The sequence below is a fragment of the Amblyraja radiata genome, chromosome 3, assembly GCF_010909765.2.
Source record: "Amblyraja radiata isolate CabotCenter1 chromosome 3, sAmbRad1.1.pri, whole genome shotgun sequence".
Taxonomy (NCBI): Eukaryota; Metazoa; Chordata; class Chondrichthyes; order Rajiformes; family Rajidae; genus Amblyraja; species Amblyraja radiata.
In genome coordinates this window covers 94,723,023-94,747,241 of record NC_045958.1, presented here as the reverse complement: position 1 = coordinate 94,747,241, position 24,219 = coordinate 94,723,023, and the positions used below count along the sequence as shown (strand labels likewise).

General features: G+C 44.3%; 1 protein-coding gene across 3 annotated transcripts in view; it reads right to left on the bottom strand.

Annotated features, from left to right (window-relative positions):
• Positions 1–313: 313 nt before the first annotated feature.
• zfyve28 (zinc finger FYVE-type containing 28) overlaps positions 314–24,219 on the bottom strand; it is a 160,911-nt gene continuing 137,005 nt past the window's right edge. For 2 of the 3 annotated variants that reach the window (XM_033018383.1, XM_033018385.1), the window contains 5 exons: positions 20,976–21,139; positions 20,164–20,280; positions 15,411–15,515; positions 6,594–6,697; positions 314–2,418 (listed from right to left, as the gene is read on the bottom strand). In XM_033018383.1, the coding sequence (XP_032874274.1) occupies positions 2,287–2,418; positions 6,594–6,697; positions 15,411–15,515; positions 20,164–20,280; positions 20,976–21,139 (622 nt within the window). In that variant the 3' untranslated portion in view covers positions 314–2,286. The remainder of the gene's footprint in view (positions 2,419–6,593; positions 6,698–15,410; positions 15,516–20,163; positions 20,281–20,975; positions 21,140–24,219) is intronic. The other variant, XM_033018384.1, reaches the window with a different exon arrangement.

Sequence of the window (24,219 nt, the reverse complement as noted above, 5' to 3'; positions counted from 1 at the left end):
TTTGGCTAATAAGGTATGATTATGATGATTCATACACTCGGCTCTCCACCCAACATAACACATAGCCAAGATACACAAACATGTTTGGGAAAGGAGTTAGATACTATGGAAAAGATTTGAATTCTCTGCTATAGATTTTACAAGGTATTGATTACATTAGAAATAAGGAACTGGTTTACAAAACAAAGTCATTGTAGTAGAGCCAAACAAACTGCAGTTTCTGATTAACACACAAAAGGACACAAAGTGCTAGAGTAACTCAGCTGGTCAGGCAGCATCTCTGGAGGAATGAGGAATGTGAGGAATGTGGAGAACACGGATCGGTGACGTGTAGGGTGGGGACCTTTCGTCAGACTCTAGACATGAGATCTTTTTCTGACTCTTTCCCAACACAGGCATTAATTTAAATGCACTGCTTATGTTAGTTTCTTGCAAATCAGATCAGCTGCACAATTGTTAGACTTATGCAAAGATTTCAGTTTTAAATAGTAATAAATTGATTATTGTTTTGCTAAATTGTAACTAAATCCTACAAATTCTTTGGTTGCGAAGTCAACACTAGTCTGATGCCAAATATTACATCTTTTTTTGCTTTACAATGGAAGTTGTTTACAGAATTAATTTGGAGGGTGGTTAATTTTAATATGTGGAGTGACAACTAAGACTCAGAGCAGAACAAGAGGCCTTATGGCATACTGGAAAAAAAGGCACTGTTCAATGCTCACAGGCAACACTTGACAACATTAATCCTTGGTTGATATTCAATGACCAGGAAAAAAGGTGGCATAATTCTTTGTTCAACCGTACCTATCTTAAAGTTAGAGTGGGAGGCGTTTGTATTGGGGGGGGGGGGGGGGGGGGGAGTGTTAGTTGCTCTGCCTATATCTCGTTCACTAATGGTTTTACCGATTAACTATTGAGATTAGGCTGTTAAACCACAGCTATTTTGAGTACCAATTATCAAAAACAGTATGTAAATCTTGGAGACACAGGAGACTGCAGATGCTGGAATCTTAACAATACACAGTCTACTGAAGGAACTCAGCGGGTCAGACAGCATTTATGGACGGAAATGAACCCTTCTTGTTTGAAGAAGGGTCCCAACTCAAAACCTTGTTTGTCCATTTGCACAGATACTGCCGAACTTGCTGAGTTCCTCCAGACGTCTGTTTCTTGCAATGTAAACTCTGGAATTGTGTGCACATACACTTTTTAGTTCTGCCAGGTAAACCGTTAATTCTGGACACACAGAGGCTGGCTTCCTATTCATGGACATACATCTGATTTTTAACCGTACTTAAATTATTCTGGTCCTGGAGACAGGAAATATGTCCAACTGGGCTTGCTTGAGCAATACCACCATTGTGTGATTATATGGTCAACGCCACCAAGCAGAGTGATATGTGGTGAAGAACATCCACAGTGTGACATCTGGTGAAGATCACCAACCAGAGTGATATCTAGTCAACATCACCCACCACCCCCAAGTGATATCCACATCACCAACCAGAGCGATATTTGGTTAACATCACCATCCACCGACTGATATCTGGTGAAGATTACCAACCAGAGTGGTATCTGTTGAAGATCAACCACTGAGTGATATCTGGTCAACATCCTCACATTAACACTGTGGGCATCTGTTCACCACCTTCAAGTTGTCACACATCACCTGCTCAGCAAAAGGAAAAAAAGGATATATAAAATCTACTGCCAAACCCAACAGGAATGTTTGAGAAAATGAATCACATCTTGTCCAACATAGGTTTCTGCTAAAAGCTACCCAAGTAGGAACAGCATTGCTGCTGAACAAGTAAGACCATTAACTTGCTTAATCAGCACAGTTAAAATTCCCAGAGACAGAAATCATGATTAGGTGATAATTACAACAATATGAACAATCTTTAACACACAAGTAGGAACGCAGGAAATTTCATATCCCAGGTCGTCCAAAGAGCTCTCCGCACCAGTCTCCTTAAGGTTACGACATAATCATGTCCTGATATAAATTGATGGAAGACTGTACCGTAGCCGAACAGCCATGGAGGCTCAGTACTTCCCTGTAGCAGCGCATTATCAAAAGTCAGTACAAACATTTTGATCGGGAGATAATATTTCCCTTAGAGAGATTCTAACTTGCATCACTGTCAAAAAAAAGGCTCATCGAATTTCCATTCCAAACAAAAATAAAATGCCAACCGGTCTAATTAGTGACATCCCACAACCGTTGCGACCATGAAGGAATAGTCTACGTGTGCCAGAACCAGGCAGCTCACTCGATAGTTATCAAATGTCAGCTCTGTCGCTGTAGAAGGGAGTCACGTGGAACATGTAGCAATGGGTGCAGACTCTGACTGGTTTCATCTGGCCATATCGAGGTAAGGGAGCAGAATGAGAAGAGCAACGTGAGCAGAAGATCTGTTAAATGAAAAGGCATTTAAACTTCATACATGTACAATAGGTCAACAGCCCAATCTTTGATTACATAAATGTCCATCTCTGTTAAAGACGCACTTGAGCTCCTCCCGTTGCTCCTCATCCATATTAATCAGCATTACCCTCTTCCCTTTTCTCTCAGATATTTCTCCAACCTCCCCTTAAATGCATCCATATGTTCACTTCTAGCACTCCCATGATAGGGATTCCACATTCCCACCATCCATGGGGTACAGACACTATTTTGGGAGTACCCAATCTATTTGCTTTCTTGATCGCTACCTTATACTGATTTTGCAACCAGTCTATCAAAACATCACCTATTTTGAAAGTGGAGACAAAGGAACCGCAGATGATGGCTTACAAAAAAAAAAGACACAAAGCACTGGAGTAACGAAGAAGGTCAGGCAGCATCTCTGGAGAACATGGGTAGGTGAAGTCTCGGGTCAGGACCTTTCTTCAGACTGACGAAGAAGTTGACCCGTCTTCAACTTCCTACTTTGAAAGTTCGAGATTATGTCACTCCTCAACTTGCAACCCAGCCTGTTAATCCTTTTCTAATTTGTATACTGCTGCATTTTTGGTAACTTCCTTGTCGATTTTCTCAGTCCTATCTTGTTGGGACTAGTGTAGATGGGACATGTTGGGCGGCGTGGGCAAGTTGGGCTGAATAACCTGTTTCCATGCTGTATGACTATGGTGCCTCTGTTGTCATAACATGGTGACTAGAAGTAGTTCCAGTGGCCCATTTGTGGCCTAGCCAAGGTTTGATGCAGGTTTAGTGCATGTTATCTACTTTTCAATTCTCTCCCTCAAGAAAAAAGGTTTGTGGTTTTTATTTATGATCATATTAACCCACGGTAAAACCTTTGGTAATTGCATTATCTTTACTGCAAGATCATTGTTTCTTACCCCACCTAGATTTGCATCTGAAAATTGAGGTGACACTATTCACCTCACCTAAGTGCGTTGACTTGTATCTACCTATCGCAAACACCTTATACTAATCGGTTGCCCTGTTCACTAATTTCCCCCCTGATTTGCTGCCGGTCCCTACAGTGTTCATATCTCCCTCCCCCAGTTTGGTCTAATCGGCTCATTCAGAAATCATGCTTTAGATTCCAGGATCTACATTCTTAATGTAAAGTGGACATGCATGGATGCTGGTAGTGGACCATTATGCATCTTTACCAACTACTCTTCATCCTCACTCTTATCTTCTGCCTTCAACCCAGTGAGGAATCCTTTCTGCTGCTTACACTCTCCATCATTAGTTACTAGTTTATTATGAGGTGACTTAAAGATCTTTATGAATTATATTCATTGCAATTACCACTCTCTTACGGTCTCCCTAAAAAAAATCAAATAAGTTAATTAAGTGAGATTTTCCCTTCTGAAAACCTTGCTTATTCAAACTAACATTTTGATTCTTATGATAGACACAACGTGCCGTAGTAGCTCAGTGGGTCAGGCAGCATCTCTGGACAGCATGGATAGGTGACATTTCCGTTCGGGACCCTGCAGTCTGAACAAGGGTTCTGTTCTCTGGAGATGCCGCCTGGCCAGCTGAGTTACTCCAGCATTTTGTGCCTATCTTTGTTATAAACCAACATCTACGGCTCTGTGTTATTACACATTTTGATTCTTTTGTTCTTCTCCCTGTTAGTAGGATTCCATTATTTTGCTTTGTGGTGATGTTTAGATTTTATAATCCAAAAAACAAAGAAATTAAAATGAACATGTTGACAAGTAAACAATTCAGAATGCTGCCTAAATTCAAAGGTATTAGCTGTATAGGGAGGAAGTTAGACAAACTTGGATTGTTTTCTCTGGAGATTTGGCGGCGGAGGAGAGAACAGAGTGAAGTACCGTATATAAAATATAGCAAGCATAGATAGTGCCATAGCAAGGGTAGACAGTCAAAACCCTTGTCCCCCAGGGTGGAAATGTCAAAGACGAGAGGGCATAGCTTTAAGGGGAGAGCGGCAAACATTAAAAAGATGTGTGGGGCAAATTTCTTTTTTTACATAGAGGATGGTGAGTGCCTGGAACACACGCATCATGTTCAGCACGGACATTGTGGCCGAAGGGCCTGTTTCTGTGCTGTGCTGTTCTATATTTTACAACATTGACACAAAATAGGTAGCATTGTGGTATAGCAGAGCGAACTGCTGCTTCATAGCTTTAGCAACCCGGTTCGATTCTGACCTCTGGTGCTGTCTGTGTGCAGTTTGCAAGTCTCACCTGTGACTGCATTGGTTTCCCATGGCTGCTCTGGTATCTTGCCACATCACAAAGAGGCACTAACTAGTTACGTTTATTGGACCTACCCCTAGTGTTAATTTTCCCTAGCGTAGGATGGAAATGGGAGAATCAGAGTGTAGTTGATGGGCATGTGGGAGTGAATAAATAAGAGGGAAATAAGTGGGGGAACGAGAACTTATCAGATCACGCTGTGAGCTCGGATAGACTCAATGTGCTAAATAGCCTCCCTATCTTGTTAGAAAATGCGACGAGTAAAAAGCCTCTGGAGCAGTGATGTTCCGGCACATTCTACCCAGGTTTGATATGCCTTTTGAGCCTTGTTGTTCAACTCCCTGGTTCAGAGGGTCAACAAAATGGACCCTCATCAGTCATGGGAGTCTGCAGACAGGCAAGGGATGTGCTTAGCAGGTTGGGACCAGGAGGGCCTGATCCTTGGGAGTTTTGTAAACTTGTGGCTGATAGATCTCAGATGTTTTTGCACAACTTCAAAAATTCCAAGTCAGAAGCCAAACCCTTATGGGCCTGGCCCACTTAGGCAACGGCCAGGGACTAGTTTTAATGGGATTCACCTACGACACCTGGCGACAACCTACGACAGCACCCACGTCAACCTACGACAGCAAAAATTGTTGCCACTGTCGCCGAAAACTTTTCAACATGTTGAATATTTTGCGGCAGTCGCCTGCAGTCGTCCAAAAAAAATCGCCTAAGTAGGACAGGCCCATTACTCCACTGTCATTTCAAGATGTTGAATCCTCTTAATTTAATTAATTTGTTAATTAAGATCAATCAAATGTAACTTAATTAAGAGATACAGCAGCGAAGTAGGCCCTTCTACCCATTGAGCACCTGGAGGAAATCTACACAGTCACAGGAAGAACGTGCAAACTCCACACAGGCAGCACCCAAGGTCAGGATCAAATCCGGGTCTCTGGCGCGGTGAGACAGCAGCTCTACCAGCTTTTGCCCCCTTGCTTTGTCTTTGGATGTGAATGACACTGATAAGCAGTAAATTACTACCCTTGCAAGGACAGCAAGAACCTAGGTTATGGTGTTGGACTGGTGTCATCCACAGGCCAGAGTGAGCAGTGTCTGATTTTGGAATGTGGTGTGCAGTTCTGCCCACCCCATTACAGGAAGGGTGTGGAGGCTTTGCAAAGGGTACAGAGATGGTTCACCAGAACTATGCCCGGATTAGAAGGTTGCAGCTGCAGGGACAGGTTGGACAAATTTGAGATTGTTTTCTCTGGAATGCAGGAGAGACCTGATAGGAGTTTATAATATTATGAGAAGCAGAGATAGGGTAGACAATCAGAACTTTTTTCCCAAGATGGAAAGGTAGAGCTCTAAAGCTAGGAGGAGCAAAGTTTAAAGGAGATGTTCGGGGCAAGTTTTATTTTACACAGCGAGTGGTAGGTGCCTGGAAAGAGCTGCCAGGGATGGTGGTGTGGGGGAGACAGATAGGATAGAGGCTTTTAGATAGGCACAAGGATATGCAGGGAATGGAGGGATATAAATCATATGCAGGCAGAGGAGAATAGTTTGACTTGGCATCATGTTTGGCAGGGACATGATGAGCCGAAGGGCCAGTTTGGGTGCTGTACTGTTCTATGTTCTATCTCCTAATAGTCTTGTGCTAGCCCAGTGAATTTGGTTTCACAGATAGACATGGGATTTAAACACATGACTTCTTGGTTGCTAATCTAATATCATGACCAGAAGGTTTTGCATTTGTTGCGATGTCCTACCACAAGGCAGTCACCTCTCAATCGAAATCACTAACAGGGCCACAGACCCAATAATAGACCTAGACAGTTGTACCCATCTTGGATTCCCCAATGTAGATTCCATGTACAAGCTCTCGCCGAGGCCAGTGTTTAAAGTAATTATACCTTTCCACAATTTCTGCAATGATGCTTCCTGCGGATCACAGTGAACGGAGCCTTGCACGCCGTACAGAAGCTGCAGACTTCATCCGGAACCCATTCTGGAGGATCTGCCAGACATAGAAAGAAGAGACTTCAGAAGTTCATTCATTGCATCACGTATCTGAAGGTAGACACCAAGTGCTGGAGGAACTCGGCAGGGCAGCCAGCATCTGTGGAGGGAATGAACAGATGGGACCCTTTTTCAGACTGATTGGAGTAGGGAAGAGAAAAATGGGAAAGAGAGGTGGGGGCAGAAAATGTATTAGGTCGAGAAGTCTGAAGAAGCGTTGCCTGTCCATTCCCTCCACAGGTGCTGCCTGACCAGCAGTCTGAGTTTTGCTCAAGATTCCAGCATCTGTAGTGTCTCTGAAAAAAACATGTGGACAGTGGAAATCGTGAAAACAGAACATGCTGGAACCACTCAGGCAGTATATATCAGATCAAAGACCCTTGTTCAAAACATGGAAACAGTTTAGTTGTCAGGACAAAGACCTGAGCTATAGAGAGAGGTTCCCTGCATATCCATGTGTCTACCTAAAAGTCTCTTCAATGCCATCATTGTGCCTGCCTGCATCACCATCACTGGCAGTGCGTTCCAGGCACTCACCACAGTCCATGTTAAAACCTTGCCCCAAACACTTTCCCCCTCTAACCTTAAAACTATGCCCTCTAGTCTCCATCCTGGGAAAAAGGTTCAGGCTACCTACCCACCTACCTACCTACCTCAATAGGCCCGACTATGGGTGGACATGGGGATGGGACTGGAATCTGTGCCTTCCCTCATAATGGGAACCATTGTGGGGGGATGTTTTTATGTTTAAATGTCTTTATTACTGTTATGTCTGTATTCTTTCTTTATGTGCTGCATGGCAAGAAGCATTTCACTACACCTAGGTGTATGTGACAATAAAATAACCATTGAACCATTGAACCAATCTATGCCTCTCCTAAATTGATACACTTCTATCAGGCCTCCCCTCAACCTCCAGCATCCCAGAGAAAACAATCCAAGTTTGTCCAACCTCTCCTTGGCACTAATAGCCTCTCATCCAGACAGCCATCAGACCTTAAACACTACAACCTCCAAATAAGCTCTGAACCTCATCAACTGGCATTGGCTTTGCCTTTTTGTACTATTATTGTTTGTTTGTTTTAGGTGTCGGTCTGTCTGTATGCATAACTTTGTTTCCTTCATTATACTGTTTACCGATTACTATGTTTACATATTCTGTTGTGCTGCAAGTAAGAATTCTATTGTTCTGTTGGGACATATGACGATAAAACACTCTCTTGACTCTTGCATTGCGGTAAACCTCTTCTGCACCCTCTCCACAGCCTCCACATCCTCCCTGTAATGGATCATTTTAATTCAAACTCGAACATCATTTTCCACTTCTACTTCAGATTTCCATCATCTGCATTTTTTTTTTTGCTTTGACTGCCCAAATGTTTCTAATGAATTTAACACTAATCTTGTTATTGGAAAACTTTCCAAGTATTCAGGATTAAGGCAAGGGCACTGATCTTCAACATGCAGTATACAAGATTAGAGTATCATGCACAAATTTCAATTTTTTGTTCACTAAAGTGAATTTTATGCCACAGCGTACGTTCAGTAACAATTATTCTTGAAATTCTTCAATTCAATTTCCACTATTGTCCAAAATTCGAATTAAACACTCACCACTCAATAGGCCACTCGTGTCCTAAATTATTTAAATTAAATGCCTCGTGCTTAAAGCTGCAGCAAGGAAGAATTCTATTCAACCGGTTCATATCATTGGCTCCAAATCAACACTTACCAAAATTAACAACCCCACTCTCACTATTGACGGCACCACTGTCTCCCCATCTCCTCAGGCCCGCAACCTTGGCGTGATCTTTGACTCAACCCTCTCACTTGAGCCTCACATCCGCCATGTTGTCAAAACATCATTTTTTCACCTCCGCAAAATTGCCAAAATCAGACCCTCTCACACCCCCCGCTGCTGAAAGACTCATCCATGCCTTCATCTCCTCCCGACTGGACTACTGTAACTCTCTTCTCTTTGGCATTAATTCCAGCAACATCAACCGACTCCAACTGGTCCAGAATGCAGCCGCCCGACTCATTACCCACACCAAATCCTGGCACCACATCACCCCAGTCCTCAAAGAACTTCACTGGCTTCCCATTTCCCACCGGATCATCTACAAAATCCTGGTCCTCACCTACAAAGCCCTCAACCACTTGCCCCCCCCCCCTTATCTCACTGATCTCCTCTCCCCCTACCAACCCTCACGGTCCCTCAGATCCATTTCAGCCGGTCTCCTCTCCATTCTGAAATCCAACCTCTGCACTTTTGGAGACAGAGCCTTCTCCAGGGCAGCTCCCAGGCTCTGGAACTCCCTCCCACAATTGATCCGAACTTCTGAGTCCCTCACCATCTTCCAGTCCCGCCTCAAGACCCATCTCTTCACCTCTGCATACCCTTAGTCCCATGTCCTCCTCCCCTTTGCATCTCTGTCTTACTGCTCTATTTTGTTTTGTTCTTGACTCACCATGTAAAGTGACTTTGAGTCCTTGAAAAGCGCTATACAAATAAAATGTATTATTATTATTATTATTATATCCAGTATACATGACAAATCTCAACTCTGTTGTAACTTATACCGAATTTGCAACCAAAATAGTTGTTTATTTAAAATCACCACAATAATCCTTGCTGCATTAAAGGTTGTGGTGCAGTGTTAGTTAGTTTAGAGATACTGCACGGAAATAGGCCCCTCGATTCGACGCCAACCATCAATCACCCATGTTATCCCACTTTCTCATCCACTCCAGACATCTGGCTCAATTTATAGAGGCCAATTAACCCACAAACCTGCACGACTTTGGGAGGTGGATGGAAACTCGAGCACCCGGAGGAAGCCTAAGCGGTCACAGGGAGAACTTGCAAACTCCACACATGCAGCACCCGAGGTCAGGGTTGAACCTGGGTCTCTGGCACTGAGACAGCAGCTCTACCAGCTGTGCTACTATGCTTTTCTGTTCATACACAAGACATCACGATTCAAGTTCAAGTTCAAGTTCAAGTTAGTTTATTGTCATGTGTCCCTGTATAGGACAATGAAATTCTTGCTTTGCTTAAGCACACAGAAAATAGTAGGCATTTACTACAAAACAGATAAATGTGTCCATATACCATGATATAAATATATACACACATGAATAAATAAACTGATAGTGCAAATAACAGAAAGTGGTTGGTAATAATCAGAGTTTTGTCCGAGCCAGGTTTAATAGCGATTGGTAGTAAATTGAAGCTGGAACCCATAACCTTCCCTATACTGGGTAACTAGATCTTTGGTAACTAACACCAAATATTCTCTGTCCTTGAGTAGTACTTCTTCATGCTGGCTAAATGAATCCGGAACAAAAATACAAATGTTGAGAAATTCTAGAATGCACTCTCTGATATCGCTCCTATGATGACATTTAAAACAGGCGGCACACTCTTGAAACCAAGCTGCTTAAAAACAGAGAAATGCAGGATTAATTGACACGATTCTCAGAGAGTACGTGGCGGTTAAGGCGACACAGTGGCCGTGGATACTAGAAACAAAAGCAAACTGCTGGAGGTGAGCAGTGGGTCAGGCACCACCTGTGGAGAGAAAGGACAGATTATTATTCCAGAAGGATCATCCTGTTAATTCATTTGATGAAAATTAACAAGCGAGATCCATCTGGAATAACCTTCTCGAGTCCTTATTTGTTTAGTTTAGTTTAGAGATAGAGCGTGGAACAAGTCCTTCGGCCCACCGGGTTCACGCTGACCAGCGATCGCCCATACAATAGTTCTATCCTACACGCTAGGAACAATTTACAGAGGCCATTTCACGGACAAACCTGTGATGTGGGAGGAAACAGGAGCATGCGGTGAAAACCCACGTGGTCACAGGGAGAATGTATACACTCCGTACAGACTGCGCTTGCAGTCAGGATCGAACTCGAGTCTGTAGCGCTATAAGGCATCAACTCTACTGCGACGCCACTGTGCCACCCCACAGTAGCTGAAGTGTCCCAACCCATTAATTTTGTCCGTCCATTCCCTCCATAGATGCTGCCTGCACTGCTGAGTTTCTCCAGCACTGTTTTCTCCCACCCTTAGTGACTTCTCACTGTGAAACAGCCTGTGTTCTAAAGAGACAAGGATGTCTGATTACTGTGGCAGGTTTCATGCATCAGGATTATTTCCAAGACTGGTTTTCGTTTGAATTTAATAATATTTAGGGGAGCTCGTTTGTATGTGTCTGTCATAGAGTCCAACAGTGTGGAAACGGGCCCTTCAGTGCAACTTGCCCACACTGACCAAGATGCTCCATCAACACGAGTTCCACCTGCCTGCGTTTTACCCATATTCTTCTGTACATCCGATCCATGTACCTGTCTAAATGTTTCTTAAACGTGTGATAGTACCTGCCTCAACTATCTCCTCTGGCAGTTCGTTCCATACACCCACCACCTTTTATATTATATACATTTTAAATAAAACAATTCCTCCAGTTTGATGACCTGGAAAAGATCATCCACACATTTATCTCCTCCCGCCTAGATTACTGCAACTCCCTTTACACTGGCATCAGCTAATCTTCCCTGTCCCGCCTGCAACTGGTCCAAAACGCCGCAGCGAGACTCCTGACGGGCACCCGAAAAAGGGACCACATCACCCCGATCCTGGCTCCCTGTGCGGTTCCGTATAAACTTCAAGATCCTCCTCCATGACTACAAAGCCCTCAATGGGTTTGCCCCCACCTATATAAAAAGTCTTCTCACCCACCACTCCACCTCCAGGCCCCTCAGATCGGCCGACTTGGGGTTGCTGAATATCCCACGGTCTAGGCATAAGCTCAGGGGCGACCGCGCCTTTGCGGTTGCAGCCCCTAGACTGTGAAACAGCATCCCCTTTCCCATCAGAACTGCCCCCTCCATCGACTCTTTTAAGTCAAGACTAAAGACTTATCTATACTCCCAAGCCTTTCCTGACGTCCTCTGAGTGAGGGCTACATGTATATATGTATGTAGTTTGTTTTGTTGTGCTATTCTTATAACAAATGTAAAGCACTTTGGCCAACGAGAGTTGTTTTTTAAATGTACTATATAAATAAATGTGACTTGACTTGACTTGACTTTTAGGTAACAAGTTACCCCTCGGGCTCCTATTAAATCTTTCCCCCTCCCCTTAAATCTATGTCCTCTGTTTCTCAATCTCCCCCACTCTTGGCAAGAGACTCTGTGCATTTACCCAATCTATTCCTGATTTTGTACACCACGATAAGATCACCGTGTGGTGTCCCTCAGCCAGGTGTTCGTAACCATAGAGGTCCGTAACGATGATATCGCTTTTAATTTTCTTTGATTAGTATAATTTTCAATACCAAATGAATTAACAGGGTGATCCATCGGGCAGAATAGAGTTCCTCACAAACTTTGCTCCATTTGCCAATCCGTTCTGTAGCAAAGAGTTCCCCGACTGGGATTTTTTTAACTGGGAACAAGTTTATTCTCCTGTTAGTTATATTAATCGCCAAAGGTTCAATCACACCAGTATTAAATAACGATGAGGAGCACAGTAAACCCTTGTTATAACAGACCATGGTGGGTGTGTGGGGAATGGTGTCCGTTATTGCCATTTGCCAGGTATTACCAATGTATAAGTAGTCGTGAAAAACTGCAGTTGCTGGTTAACACACAAAAGGACACAGAGTGCTGGAGTAACTCAACGGGTCAAGCAGCATCTCTGGAGAACATGGATAGGTGATGTTTCAGGTCGAGACCCTTCTTCAGAATCAGTCTGGAAAGGGACTGGGAATCCTGGTGAGTTGATGGCCCCAGCCTGCTGCCGGCTGGAGGAGAGGTGAGGATCGGCGGAGTCAATGGTCGCGGCCAAGGGTCGGCGGTGGCGTCGGCAGAAGGTGTGGCCTGGAGCGGCCGAGGAAGCTGTGTAGGCCGGTGGTGGGGGCAGAAGGTCTGGCTGGGGAGGCAGCAAGAGGTCAGTTGGGACTGCAAGTGGCTGGGGAGGAGCATGAGCCGGGGGTGTGTGGACAGCCGCGGCAACTCAGTCTGACGGCAGCTCAGCTATAACTAAAATCCGTCATAAAGAGGATCGTTAAACTGAGGGTTTACTGTACGTGTTTATAGAAGTACTAGAAGAAAGGAGCTATGAAGTTACATCATCAACAGCACTTAGAACTGCAATTTCATGTTGGGCTCTATATGGAGATTAAACCTCCAGTATTCCAGTCTATTAACTACTTATTCATTAATAATAAGACAAACACTGAATCTTTTGTACTTGCTGCAATAGCACACCGCCTCCCTTTATTATTGTGTGATCCTAATTAGTTATGGGGTAAGTAGTTTTGAATACCATCTAAATACTTTAAGCAAAAAGATTTGCAGTGGGATTTGACATTTTGGCAGCCTCAGCCATTAAAGATTAAATAATTGGAATAATAATTGATATGGAGATTGAAACATCAAAGTAGTGTGATACGACACACTCAAGCAGATTGACCACGAAGCACAGGTAGGGACAATTCATCAGGATATTTAGGATGGAGTAATCTAACCAGAAGAGGAGGTGTGAGGCAAGACGATGAGATAAGGGCCTGACTTAATTTGTAAATTAATTAAAATTTAAAATGTCCTTTAGAGGCAAAATCAAGAACAAAAATCAAAACAAGGTGATTAAAAACAAGTATAGAAAAATACAAAGTTAAAACAACCATAGAAGGCATTTATAGACTCTCAAAGGCTAATTGACACGATTCTGTGCTGTGTTGATTTTAATCACCTGGACACACTTTCTAACACCTTCAAATCCACACATCTTAGGGGTGTAGGAGGAATCCCAGGCGGTCACAGAGAGAATGTGCAAACTCCACACAGACAGCGCCCCCAAGGTCAGAATGGAACCCGGGTCACCGGCGCTGTGAGGCAGCAATTCTACCAGCTGCGCACTATGGTGCCTTGAATTGAAGTGAATACAAACAGCACACTTTTGGATGAGCTCACTTTAGTGAACGGCAAGCTGAAGGCTGACTAAAAGAGCACTGAAATCGTTGAGTGTAGGTAGATCAAAGGCACATAGGCTGTGCTGGTGTTGGAGAAGTCAGGAGATTCAGCCACTTGTTCTGAATGTCACTGCAGCAATGTTGTTTAAGACACTTGGGGGTCAAGCAATACCGAAGCACCAACCCTACATTGAGGGCTTAGATAAAGTGGATGTGAAGAGGATGTTTCCAGTAGTGGGAGAGTCTAGGACCAGAAGGCACAGCCTCAGAATAAAAAAAGAAATACATTTAGAATGGAGATGAGGAATTTCTTTAGCCACAGGGTGGTGAATCTGTGGAATTCATTGCCACAGACGACGGTGGAGGCCAAGTCATTGGGTATTTTAAAAGCGGAGATTGATAGGTTCTTAATTAGTAAGGAAATCAAAGTTTATGGGGAGAAGAATAAGGAGTAAGCCATTTAGAACGGAGACGAGGAAACAATTTTTCAGAGAGAGAGTTGTGAGTCTGTGGAATTCTCTGCCTCAGAAGGTGGTGGAGGCCGGTTCTCTGGATACTTTCAAGAGAGAGCTAGATAGGGCTCTTAAAGATAGCGGAGTCAGGGGATATGGGGAGAAGGCAGGAACGAGGTACTGATTGGGGATAATCAGCCATGATCACATTGCTGGCTCGAAGGGCCGAATGGCCTACTCCTGTGCCTATTGTCTATTGTCTCTTAAGAAGTCAGGAAAATTGTGCAGAAAGGAACAGCAGATGCTGGTTTACACTGAAAATAGACACAAAATGCTGGAGTAATTCAGCAGACAGACAGCAAGTCTCGATAGAAAGAATGCTCTGCGAGATTATGGTCTGGTGTTCATCTGTGGTGTCATGGTTCGAGGATAAGTAGGACGAGGTGTCCAAGAGCTGGCGCCTGGCCTCAGCGCGATAGAGATCAGCTTGCCAGACTACTACGCCAGACTTCTGTCCAGAGAGGCTGCCTGTCCCGCTGAGTTACTACAGCATTTTGTGTCTATGGTCAGGAGAATGGGGTTGAGAGGGAAAAATAGATCAGCCATGATCAAATGGCAGAGCAGATTCAATGGACAGAATGGCCTAATTCTGCTCATATGTCCTATAATCTTATGAATCTCATGCATGAGTGTTTAACCCGTTAAACCTGCATTTAATTTATGCAGTTTCGATGGACAGGGAGCATATCATAAGCATTTAACATCATTCATTAAGGTTCATAATTGACGAGTCAAATCCCAGGAACACTTCACCTCATAGCCTAGTGGGAGTACCTTCCTAGAGACTTCGATGGTTCAGGGTGACAGCTCATCACCACCTTCAGGGACAATTAGGGATGAGCAATAAATGACGGCCTTGGAAATGATACCCACAACCCATAAATAGATGACAAATGTCTCCCTTTTAACTGCAAAGAATCAAGCAAGGCCTACGATACATTACAAAAAAAAGCTAGGGTCACTGATTTTTTGCTGCAGTAACCTATGCAAAAAAAATAATGATTTGCTTTGTATGGTGAAATGTTGCAAACCTAAGATGTTTAAGCAGGATCAGGTCAATAATCATGGCACTTCACCAAAGCTCACCATTGCTGAATGCATGTTAAGGTGCATTTCTGAGTGTCGATTTTCACAGGACTGAATGATTTGCAGGCAGTTGCATGTCTAACCATCATCAATTGTTACTGCTCTATTAATGTGCATAATATTTCACCTTCAAGTTCCTCATCTCTTGCCTTGTCAGCAAGTTCAGAAGAAGAAATGCTTTCTCGACACAATGCGCAGTCTTCAAGAACAGGACTTCTCAATGTCTGGTCACCTGGAAAATACAAGTCAATGGTATTGGATTAAAATTAGGTGTTTAAACTCGGAAACGCGATTAATTGCTGTTACAGTCAGATATTCAAGTGCAGAGCAGTTCAGCATTATCCAGAAATGAGTGTTTTACCTTTAATTAACTTACAAGCTTATTAACACTGTAATCAGTTGTGGCTATCCCTCGAGGTTGAGGATGATGGTCTACGATTCCGTTGTTTTTATGGACTCTCAGGTGGCTTATGAGTCCAATCCTGGCTTTGAAAGTTCTTCAGCATTCAGGACAGGTAACTCCAGATGGCAGATCGGGCTTTGGTTGTTGCTGCCTCTCTTTCCATTTTCTTCTCTTTCTTCTAACTCTGCGCATCTGTTGGCTTCGAAGGTCGCTGTTCCTTCTTGGATGATGGTTCGTCAGTTTCCTGTCCTTGGCATTGGTTTCCCAATTGTCGATGTCGATTTCACATTTCTTCATGTTGGCTTTTAAGGCGTCCTAAATAGGGCTGCTCAGACATGAATACTGCTACCGAACATCTACCCTGCTTCTGTCCAAAGTTGAGCGATTGAATCGAGTATTCACCGCTTCCGTGCCAGTTCTTGGCTAGGTGCTTCCAGCCATCACGTGACCTGCTCCCGTTGCCCTTCCCTGATCACCGAAAGTCTTGAGAAGTTTTGTGCTGCTCACAGAACGAAGACGCCTATACGTGTGTTTAACGTGTACTTGATGTTGCGCTCCAAGAAGCACACGGTCCTTCACAAATCAATCAACTCATTCCAATGGCAAGGGAACCAAGATGATTGGAGTTGATAGATCTTTGTGTCTATCTTCAGTATATACCCGTATCTGCAGTTCCTTTCTACACAATCAGTACAGGTAGCTTTGTGTTTTATCTTTAGTTAATTTACAAGCTTGTTAACACTGTCATCAGTAAATCAGGACATTTTTGCTGTAACGTGATAGCTACATAAATTGCGTACATAAGAAACTTTGTGTTAGAGAAAATAGAATTATAAAGTCAATTGAGTCGAAGGGGATATGGTGGTTAGGAGCAAGAGAATTTCAGATCACAATCACAGGTATTTTTCCCTGCAGGATTTTCAAAATATTTTTTTTTTTTTTTTTAACAGTAATAAATGTATTTTTGTTACTGCAAGCTACAAGTACTAAAGGCTGTATGTTCCATAGAATATCTTTGCACAAATATCTGTAGAAGCTTTTGCTTGTCAATTTCAATGGCCTCTGCGGTGTATTCTTAAGAGACAATAGTGTCTACTGTGGGAAGGCTACAAGGAATTTTATTTTGCAAGACAGCTTTTTTTCTGCTTGGCAATTTCTAAAGTAACTTCTAAGTGGGTCTCTAGTTGTTAGAACCAATTAGGCCTGTGCAATATAAATATTGTTTCCATATTCAACGATCAGTTATATCCAATTTCTATTGTGGTATATTGCAGTGTAGTGGAACTACTTGTGCTGGACTATACACTCTTTGCACAATGTTAGTTACTTCTGCCTTTTGGAAACGAATGGTCAGGTACTTTCCACTCATCATTCTGATAGTGCTGTAACATAGATAACAAAAGCACTTGTCAACATTGATCAGAATGCTGCCTGGATTAGAGGGTTTCAGCTAGAGGGAGAAGTTGGATAGAGTTGAATTGTTTTCTCTGGAATGTCAGAGGTTGAGATGAGACTTGATAGACTATATAAAATTACTAGACCAAGTGCAGACCCATTGGGTCTGCTCCCCCAACGCAAGATTCCACCACTCACCCGTTCCCCCAACGCAATATTGCACCACTCATGCATAACCCCCAACTGCGCAGTTGCAGCTCATTTCTCCTCATCCCCCAGCACTCCCTCCACCTCCTCTTCACCCTCCCACTTCAATCCCTAGAGGAGGTGGGGTAGAGAGGGAGGAGGGGGGGGGGGAGGGAGGGGGATAGAGAGGGAGGGGGGGGTTAGAGAGGGGGGGGGGGTAGAGAAGGTGGGAGTGAGGGTAGATATCCTCCTCCCCTCACTCTCATTCCCTGTCCCAGGACCTACCCAGGTCGTAGAGCAGTGGCAGGGCCTGGAACTCAGCCTGGTTCTCGTACTCAGTCCGGTCCTGGCTGTAGACTCCAGCCGTCAGCTCGGCCGCCGCCTGGGCTGCAGTTCAGGCCCCGACTTCATCTCCGGGCTCATCCCTGACCCCAGACCCAGGCTCGTCCTTGGTTCCAGCAGTGGCTTCTTTCTCGGCACTGGTCACGAGAGTGACCAGGGCCGACGCCACTTTCACTGCGAGCGCTGGAGCGCCCCTCTCTCCCAGAGTGTCCCGTCCTGCTTTGCGAGTGCATTGTGACGTCACTCGGGTTTTTTTTTCCGAAATGGGTGAGTCTTTGGGGCTGTTTTTAAAATTTAAAGGATTAATATAATCGGAAATATAGGTGGGAATGCGACGGGAAGATGTTTATTGCCACGACGGGGAAAATGTGAGTAGGATATGTGAAAATGGGAAGGCTGTGGCCGAGCATTTGGAAGAAGATAGGAAAAGCAGATTGACACATCATCGGCACAAACACAAACAATAGGAAGAGTTTTAGTATTATAGAGATGAGAGGCATAGATAGGGTAGACAGTCAGAACCCTTTCCCTGGATGAAATTGTCCAACTAGAGGGCATAGCTATAAATTGGGACGGAAAGTATAATGCAGATGTGCGGGGCAAGTTTTTTGGAAGAGAGGATGGTGATACACTCAGGATACAAGACTAGAGTTAAAGCCCTGTCCCACTGTATGAGTTCATTCAAGAGTTCTCCCGAGTTTGACCTGATTCAAACTTGGAGATTTACGGTAATGGCCACACGCAGGTACTCGGGGCTCTCGTGGACATTTTTCAACATGTTGAAAAATCTTCACGAGTTTTCCCGAGCTTACCGCGTTTCCCGAGTACCTGCCGTTAGCGTTCCGAGCAGCTAAGAGACGTCCCCGAGCTCCGACATACCCTCTACGTTCATTCTATGTGCTTCCACGAGTTTGATTTTTTTTTTAAACTCGGGAGAGCTCTTGAATGAACTCGTACAGTGGGACAGGGCTTTTAGACACAAAATGCTGGAGTAACTCAGAGGGACAGGCAGCATCTCTGGAGAAAAGGAATAAGTGGCTTTTCGGATGGAAACCCTTCTTCCGATTGAGAGGAATAAACAGTCTCTCCGTCTGAAGAAGGGTCTTGACTCGAAATGTTACCCATTCCTTCTCTCCAGAGATGCTGCCTGTCCTGCTGAGTTACTCCAGCATTTTGTGTCTATCTTCGGTATAGACCAATATCTGCAGTTCCTTCAGACACATACAAGATACGATAGAACTTTATTTATCCCAGGAGGGAAGTTGATCTGCCAACAGTCACAAAAACACAAAATACGTGAAACATGAAATTAAAGTGACGAGTGGAAAGGATTGGGGATGTGCAAAGATTAAGAGGGGGGGGGGGGGGTGAGGAGTCAGATGAGTTTGTTGATTCTATTGGCAACCGTGACCTTCGCCCTGTTGCCCCATTGCCCCAGCACACGGCAGCGAAGTAGATGGCACTGGCTACCACCGCTTGGTAGAAAATCTGCAGCATCTTACTGCAGATGTTGAAGGAGCTGAGACTTCTCAAAGGAGTACCGTGAGGTTAGAGTACCGTGCACAAATTTCAATTTGTGTTCACCAAAGTTAATTTTATGCAACAGCACACATACAGTAATGATTTTCCTCGCAATTCTTCAACTTAATATCCAGCAGAAGTCCAAAATTCAAATCAAATACTCAACTCTCAATAGGTCACTTGTGTCTAACATTTCAATCTATATGCCTCATGTTCAAAGCTGCAGTACGAAATAATCTAATTTATCTGGTTCATATGCAGTACACATGACAATTAAACACTCTTGCCTTAATTGTAACTTATAATTAGAGCTGTAATCAATGTTTCACCGACATTCGAGCTACCTCCTGATTTTGCCTTATTGGAGGTCATTGCATTCAGGCCCCGCCACAGCTGCCGAACATCTGTCTCATCCTCCAGCTTGGAGCAGAAGTCCCTTTTGGCCTTTTTGATGGCCTTACCAAGATCATATCTGGACTTCTTGTAGACCACTGTATCATCAGACATGAATGCCCGGTGTCTGGTCGTCAGAAGAGTGCGGATCTCAGAGTTCATCCAAGGCTTCTGATTGCGAAACACTTGGAAGATTTTTGTAGGGATGCAGTCCTCCACACATTTCTTTATGAAGTCTGCAACGACTGTGGCGTATTCGTTCAGGTCCGTTGCCGAATCCCTGAACATTGCCCAGTCTACAGACAGAGTTGCTGTCTTACAGCGCCAGAGGCCCGGGTTCGATCCTGACTACGGGTGCTGCCTGTACGGCGTTTGTATGTTCTCCCTGTGACTGTGTGGGCTTTCTCTGGGTGCTCCAGTTTCTCCACACACTCCAAAGATGTACATGGTTTGTAGGTTAATTGGCTTCTGTAAATTGTCCCCAGTGTGTAGGATAATGCTAAGGTACGGGGTGATCACTGGTTGGTGCGGACTCAGTGGGCAGAAGGGCCTGTTTCCGAGCTGTATCTCTCGTGTAACGTAACAAAAGGAACATACAAATAACCAATTCAGCAGTAAGCCTTCAAAATGTCCACGTTACCTTTCTTTTCAGTCCCACTGCTTTCATATTCTAACTTGGTCGCCATGACCTCGAACAAGGTTTTAAGGATACTTCGCAGGTCACTTGCATAGTTCGTTTGCAGCTGATCAGCAACGCCTGTGATGTAAAATGGTCTTCATTAATACAAGATTAATTTCCTGCACATCAATCTGAAAAATTGGATCTCAATGGAGTTCAATGCACTAAGATATCAATGCTTTTACTCAAATTCTCTTGCAACAAAGGGCATTTTGTCCAAATACCTGTTGTACCTAGACACACAAGGAACTGCAGATGCTGGGTTTATAAAAAAAAAGACAAAGTGCTGGAGTAACTCAGCAGGTATGGGCTGGAGGACGGATAGATGAAGTAGGTAGAACTCAACTTGAAGTAGGACTCCGACCTGAAACTTCACCTATCCACTTTCCCCAGCGATGCTGCCTGACCTGCTGAGTTATTCCAGCATTTATCTTGCTGTACCCATGTTAACTTCCTTATTCAAATATAATGACTCTCCAAACCCTCTGAACACCTCCATCATTCAGTCTCTTACTGATTAAAACCTGCATCCACCTATAACATGCCAGGCTTTGTCCTGCCCCCATCTCTCTTCCAGCTTTCTCCTCCCCCAACAGTCAATGTGAAGAAGGGTCCTGCCCGAAACGTCATCAGTCCATTCCCTCCACAGATGCTGCCTGACCTGCTGAGTTCCACCAGCACTTTTGTGTTTTGCTCAAGATTCCAGCATGTGCAGTTCCATGTACCTACAGGGAACGTACCAAGCATGCATATTGTACAAAGTATGTAGGTACCTGCAATGCACACAAAGAGCCTGTGAATAAGATCACTGCTGCTGTGGAAACGGGCCCGGATCTTCTCTCTGGTGGCAATCTTGGCAGCCAGTAGCGCAAGCTGAATCTCTTCCTGATCGACATCTTCAGAGGTGTAGGAACTTGTCGTTAGACTGCCCACTGGACTGTAACCACAGAGCATGTGTCAATGCGGGAAGAGCTGAACAATCAGTTTTAAAACCTACAAGCGAGCGATCAATTTGCTTATGCAAGAGAAGCAAATGCCAATACCTCTCTGCCCCGTTCTGCATAAAAGTTTCAAACACAGGCTTGCTGTGATGAAATTAAAGCCCCAAAACATGACCCCTAATTCTATGGAGTCGCCAACACAACACAGGATTGCTGATCAACACAATTATTGAACAAATGAAATGTAAACCTTTTCGGAGTGAACAAAAAGGTCCCATTTTCCACGCCCTCTAATACCGGGCAGAAGTGAAGTTTCAGCTACTTTCCTACAATCAGGTTCACGAACCAACCTTCAAACACGAGTCCTACCTAGGTAATGTACCACCACAGACCATCCACCTATGGATGTTTTTGCACTAGTTTTTGATAGCTTGCTGTCTTCTCTCTTCTAGAATTGTGTGAGAAGATCCTCAGCTGAATTTAGAGTATTGTGTTCAGTTCTGGGCACCGTGGTACAGGAAATATGTTGTCACATTGGAATGGGTGTAAAGAAGATTTACAAGGATGTTGCCAGGGTCTAAGCTGTAGGGAGAGGTTGAGCAGGCTGGGACTCTAATCCCTGGAGTGTAGGAGGATGAAGGGTGATCTTATAGAGGCATGTAAAATCATGAGAGGAATAAATCGGGTGGATGCACAGAGTCTCTTGCCCAGAGTGGGGAATCAAGAACCAGAGGGCATAAGTTTAAGGTTTAGTTCAGAGTTTAGAGTTTACAGCGCAGAAATAGGCCCTTCGGCCCACCGAGTCCGCACCAACCAGCGATCCGCGCGCACTACACTATCCTACACACTAGGGACAATTTATCATTTTACCAATATAAATTAACCTACAAACCTGCACATCTTTGGAGTGTGGATGGAAACCGGAACAACCGGAGAAAAGTCACGCGGTCACAGGGAGAACAAATTCCACACAGACAGCTAGATTGTCTGAGGTCAGGATCAAACCCGAGTCTCTGGCGCTGTGAGGCAGCAACTCTACTGCTGCACCACTGAAAGATTTTATAGGTACCTGAGGGGTAACCTTTACATGCAGGAGGGGGTAGTTGTGGCAGGGACTATTGCGACGTTTAAGAAGCAATTAAACAGGTACAGGTACATGGATAGGACAGGTTTAGAGGGATATGGGAAAAATGCAGGCAAGCGGGACTAGTGATGATGGGACATGTTGGTCGGTGTGGGCAAGTTGGGCCGAAGGGCCTGTTTCCACGCTATAGCTTCTAAATGGTTTTCTAGCTCCCAGTTTAAATCACGTGATAACCAATCTGGTCCACGTTAGTACAAAATGATGTCTCCTAATTCATCAATCATGTTATATCTAATTTGCATTATTGCACAACTACCTATATTTAACTAGCTTTCCCCTCATGCTTTACCTCTGTTCCAAATTCCCTTTCAGGGTCCCAGCCCTCTGGCAATCTAGCATAAATCTGTTCCAGCAGCATGGAAAGGAAACCGCCTGTAAACTTATTTAATTTAGTTTAGTTTAGAGATACAGCGCGGAAACGGGTCCCTCGGCCCACCGACTTCATGCCAACCAACGATTCCCCCGTACACTAGGTCTATCCTACACACCAGGAACAATTTACAGGGACTAATTAACCTACAGACCCACTCGCTTCTGATGTGCGAGGAAACCGGAACACCCGGAGAAAACCCACACAGTCACAGGGATTCAAGATTCAAGATTCAAGAGAGTTTATTGTCATGTGTCCCTAATAGGACAATGAAATTCTTGCTTTGCTTCAGCACAACAGAACATAGTCCGTACAGACAGCACCCGAGGTCAGGATCGAACCTGAGTCTGTGCCATGCTACTGCTGCGCCACTGTTAAGCCTTACTGGTCCAATCCCTGCTAATGTGCAACCAGACCGATTGGTACTGTCCCCTTTCGCCCCTGAATTAGTTCCAATACCTCAGAATCCTGAAGTCCCTCCACTTTGCACCGTCTACAGCTGTTCGATATTCCTATTACTGTACTTGCTGACAATGACACTGAGAGGAATCCCGAGTTTGTCACCTTGGAGATCTTACTTTCACCTCCTCCCTATTTCCCTAACCCTGCCAGCAGGACCGTATCCCAGCATAGAGCCATGGAGCATGAAAACAGGCCCTATGGCCCAACATTTCCTGCCAAGTGCCCTCTGATTGAAAAAATTACCCCTCAGGTTCCTATTAAATCTTCCCCCTCTCACCTTAAACCTATGCCTTCTGGTTCTCGATTCTTCTACCCTGGGCAAAAGATTCTGTGCATTATCGAATTCCCTCGTGATTTGGTTGTGTACTACAAGGATTAAAGTCTGAGCCTGCCCAACCTTTCAGCCTCTATACTCAATACCCTGAATGATTTGTTGGGGTATTGAGAAACACTGCATCTGCTGTTTTTTAATTTACAGAACAAAGGGAATGTCTGCAGAGAAACAAAAATCCACAGATGTTGATTTACAAGAAAAAGACAAAAAACGCTGGAATAATTCAGCAGGGGTAGCACCTCTGGAGAACATGGACAGGTGACATTTGGGGTCAGGACCCTTCTTCAGACAGTCTTAAGGAAATGTTTTTTGGCAATAATGTGCAGTGAACTATGCCCAAAAATGTGTTTGCACTTTCTATCTATTCAACCATTCATGAACAAGCAGTCATTCAGTCTTGCTACATGCTATAAAGGTGAAAGTTCGATAGGAATTGCGTATGGATGGTAATTTAATTGATGTGGAGAGGGCGGGGAGGGGGGTGGGGGATTGGGGGGGGAGGGGGATTGGGGGGAGTTTAGTTTAGAGACACAGTGTGGAAACAGGCCCTTCGGCCCAGCAATCCCCACACATTAACACTACGCTGCATCCTAGGACATTTTTTGTGCGATACCAAGCCAATTAACCCTCAAACCAGTACGTCTTTGGAGTGTGGGAGGAAAACAAAGATCTCAGTAAAAACCCGTGCGGTCACGGCGAGAACGTACAAACTCCGTACACACACATAGACGGGATCGACCCAGAGTCGCAGGCGCTGCAAGCGCTG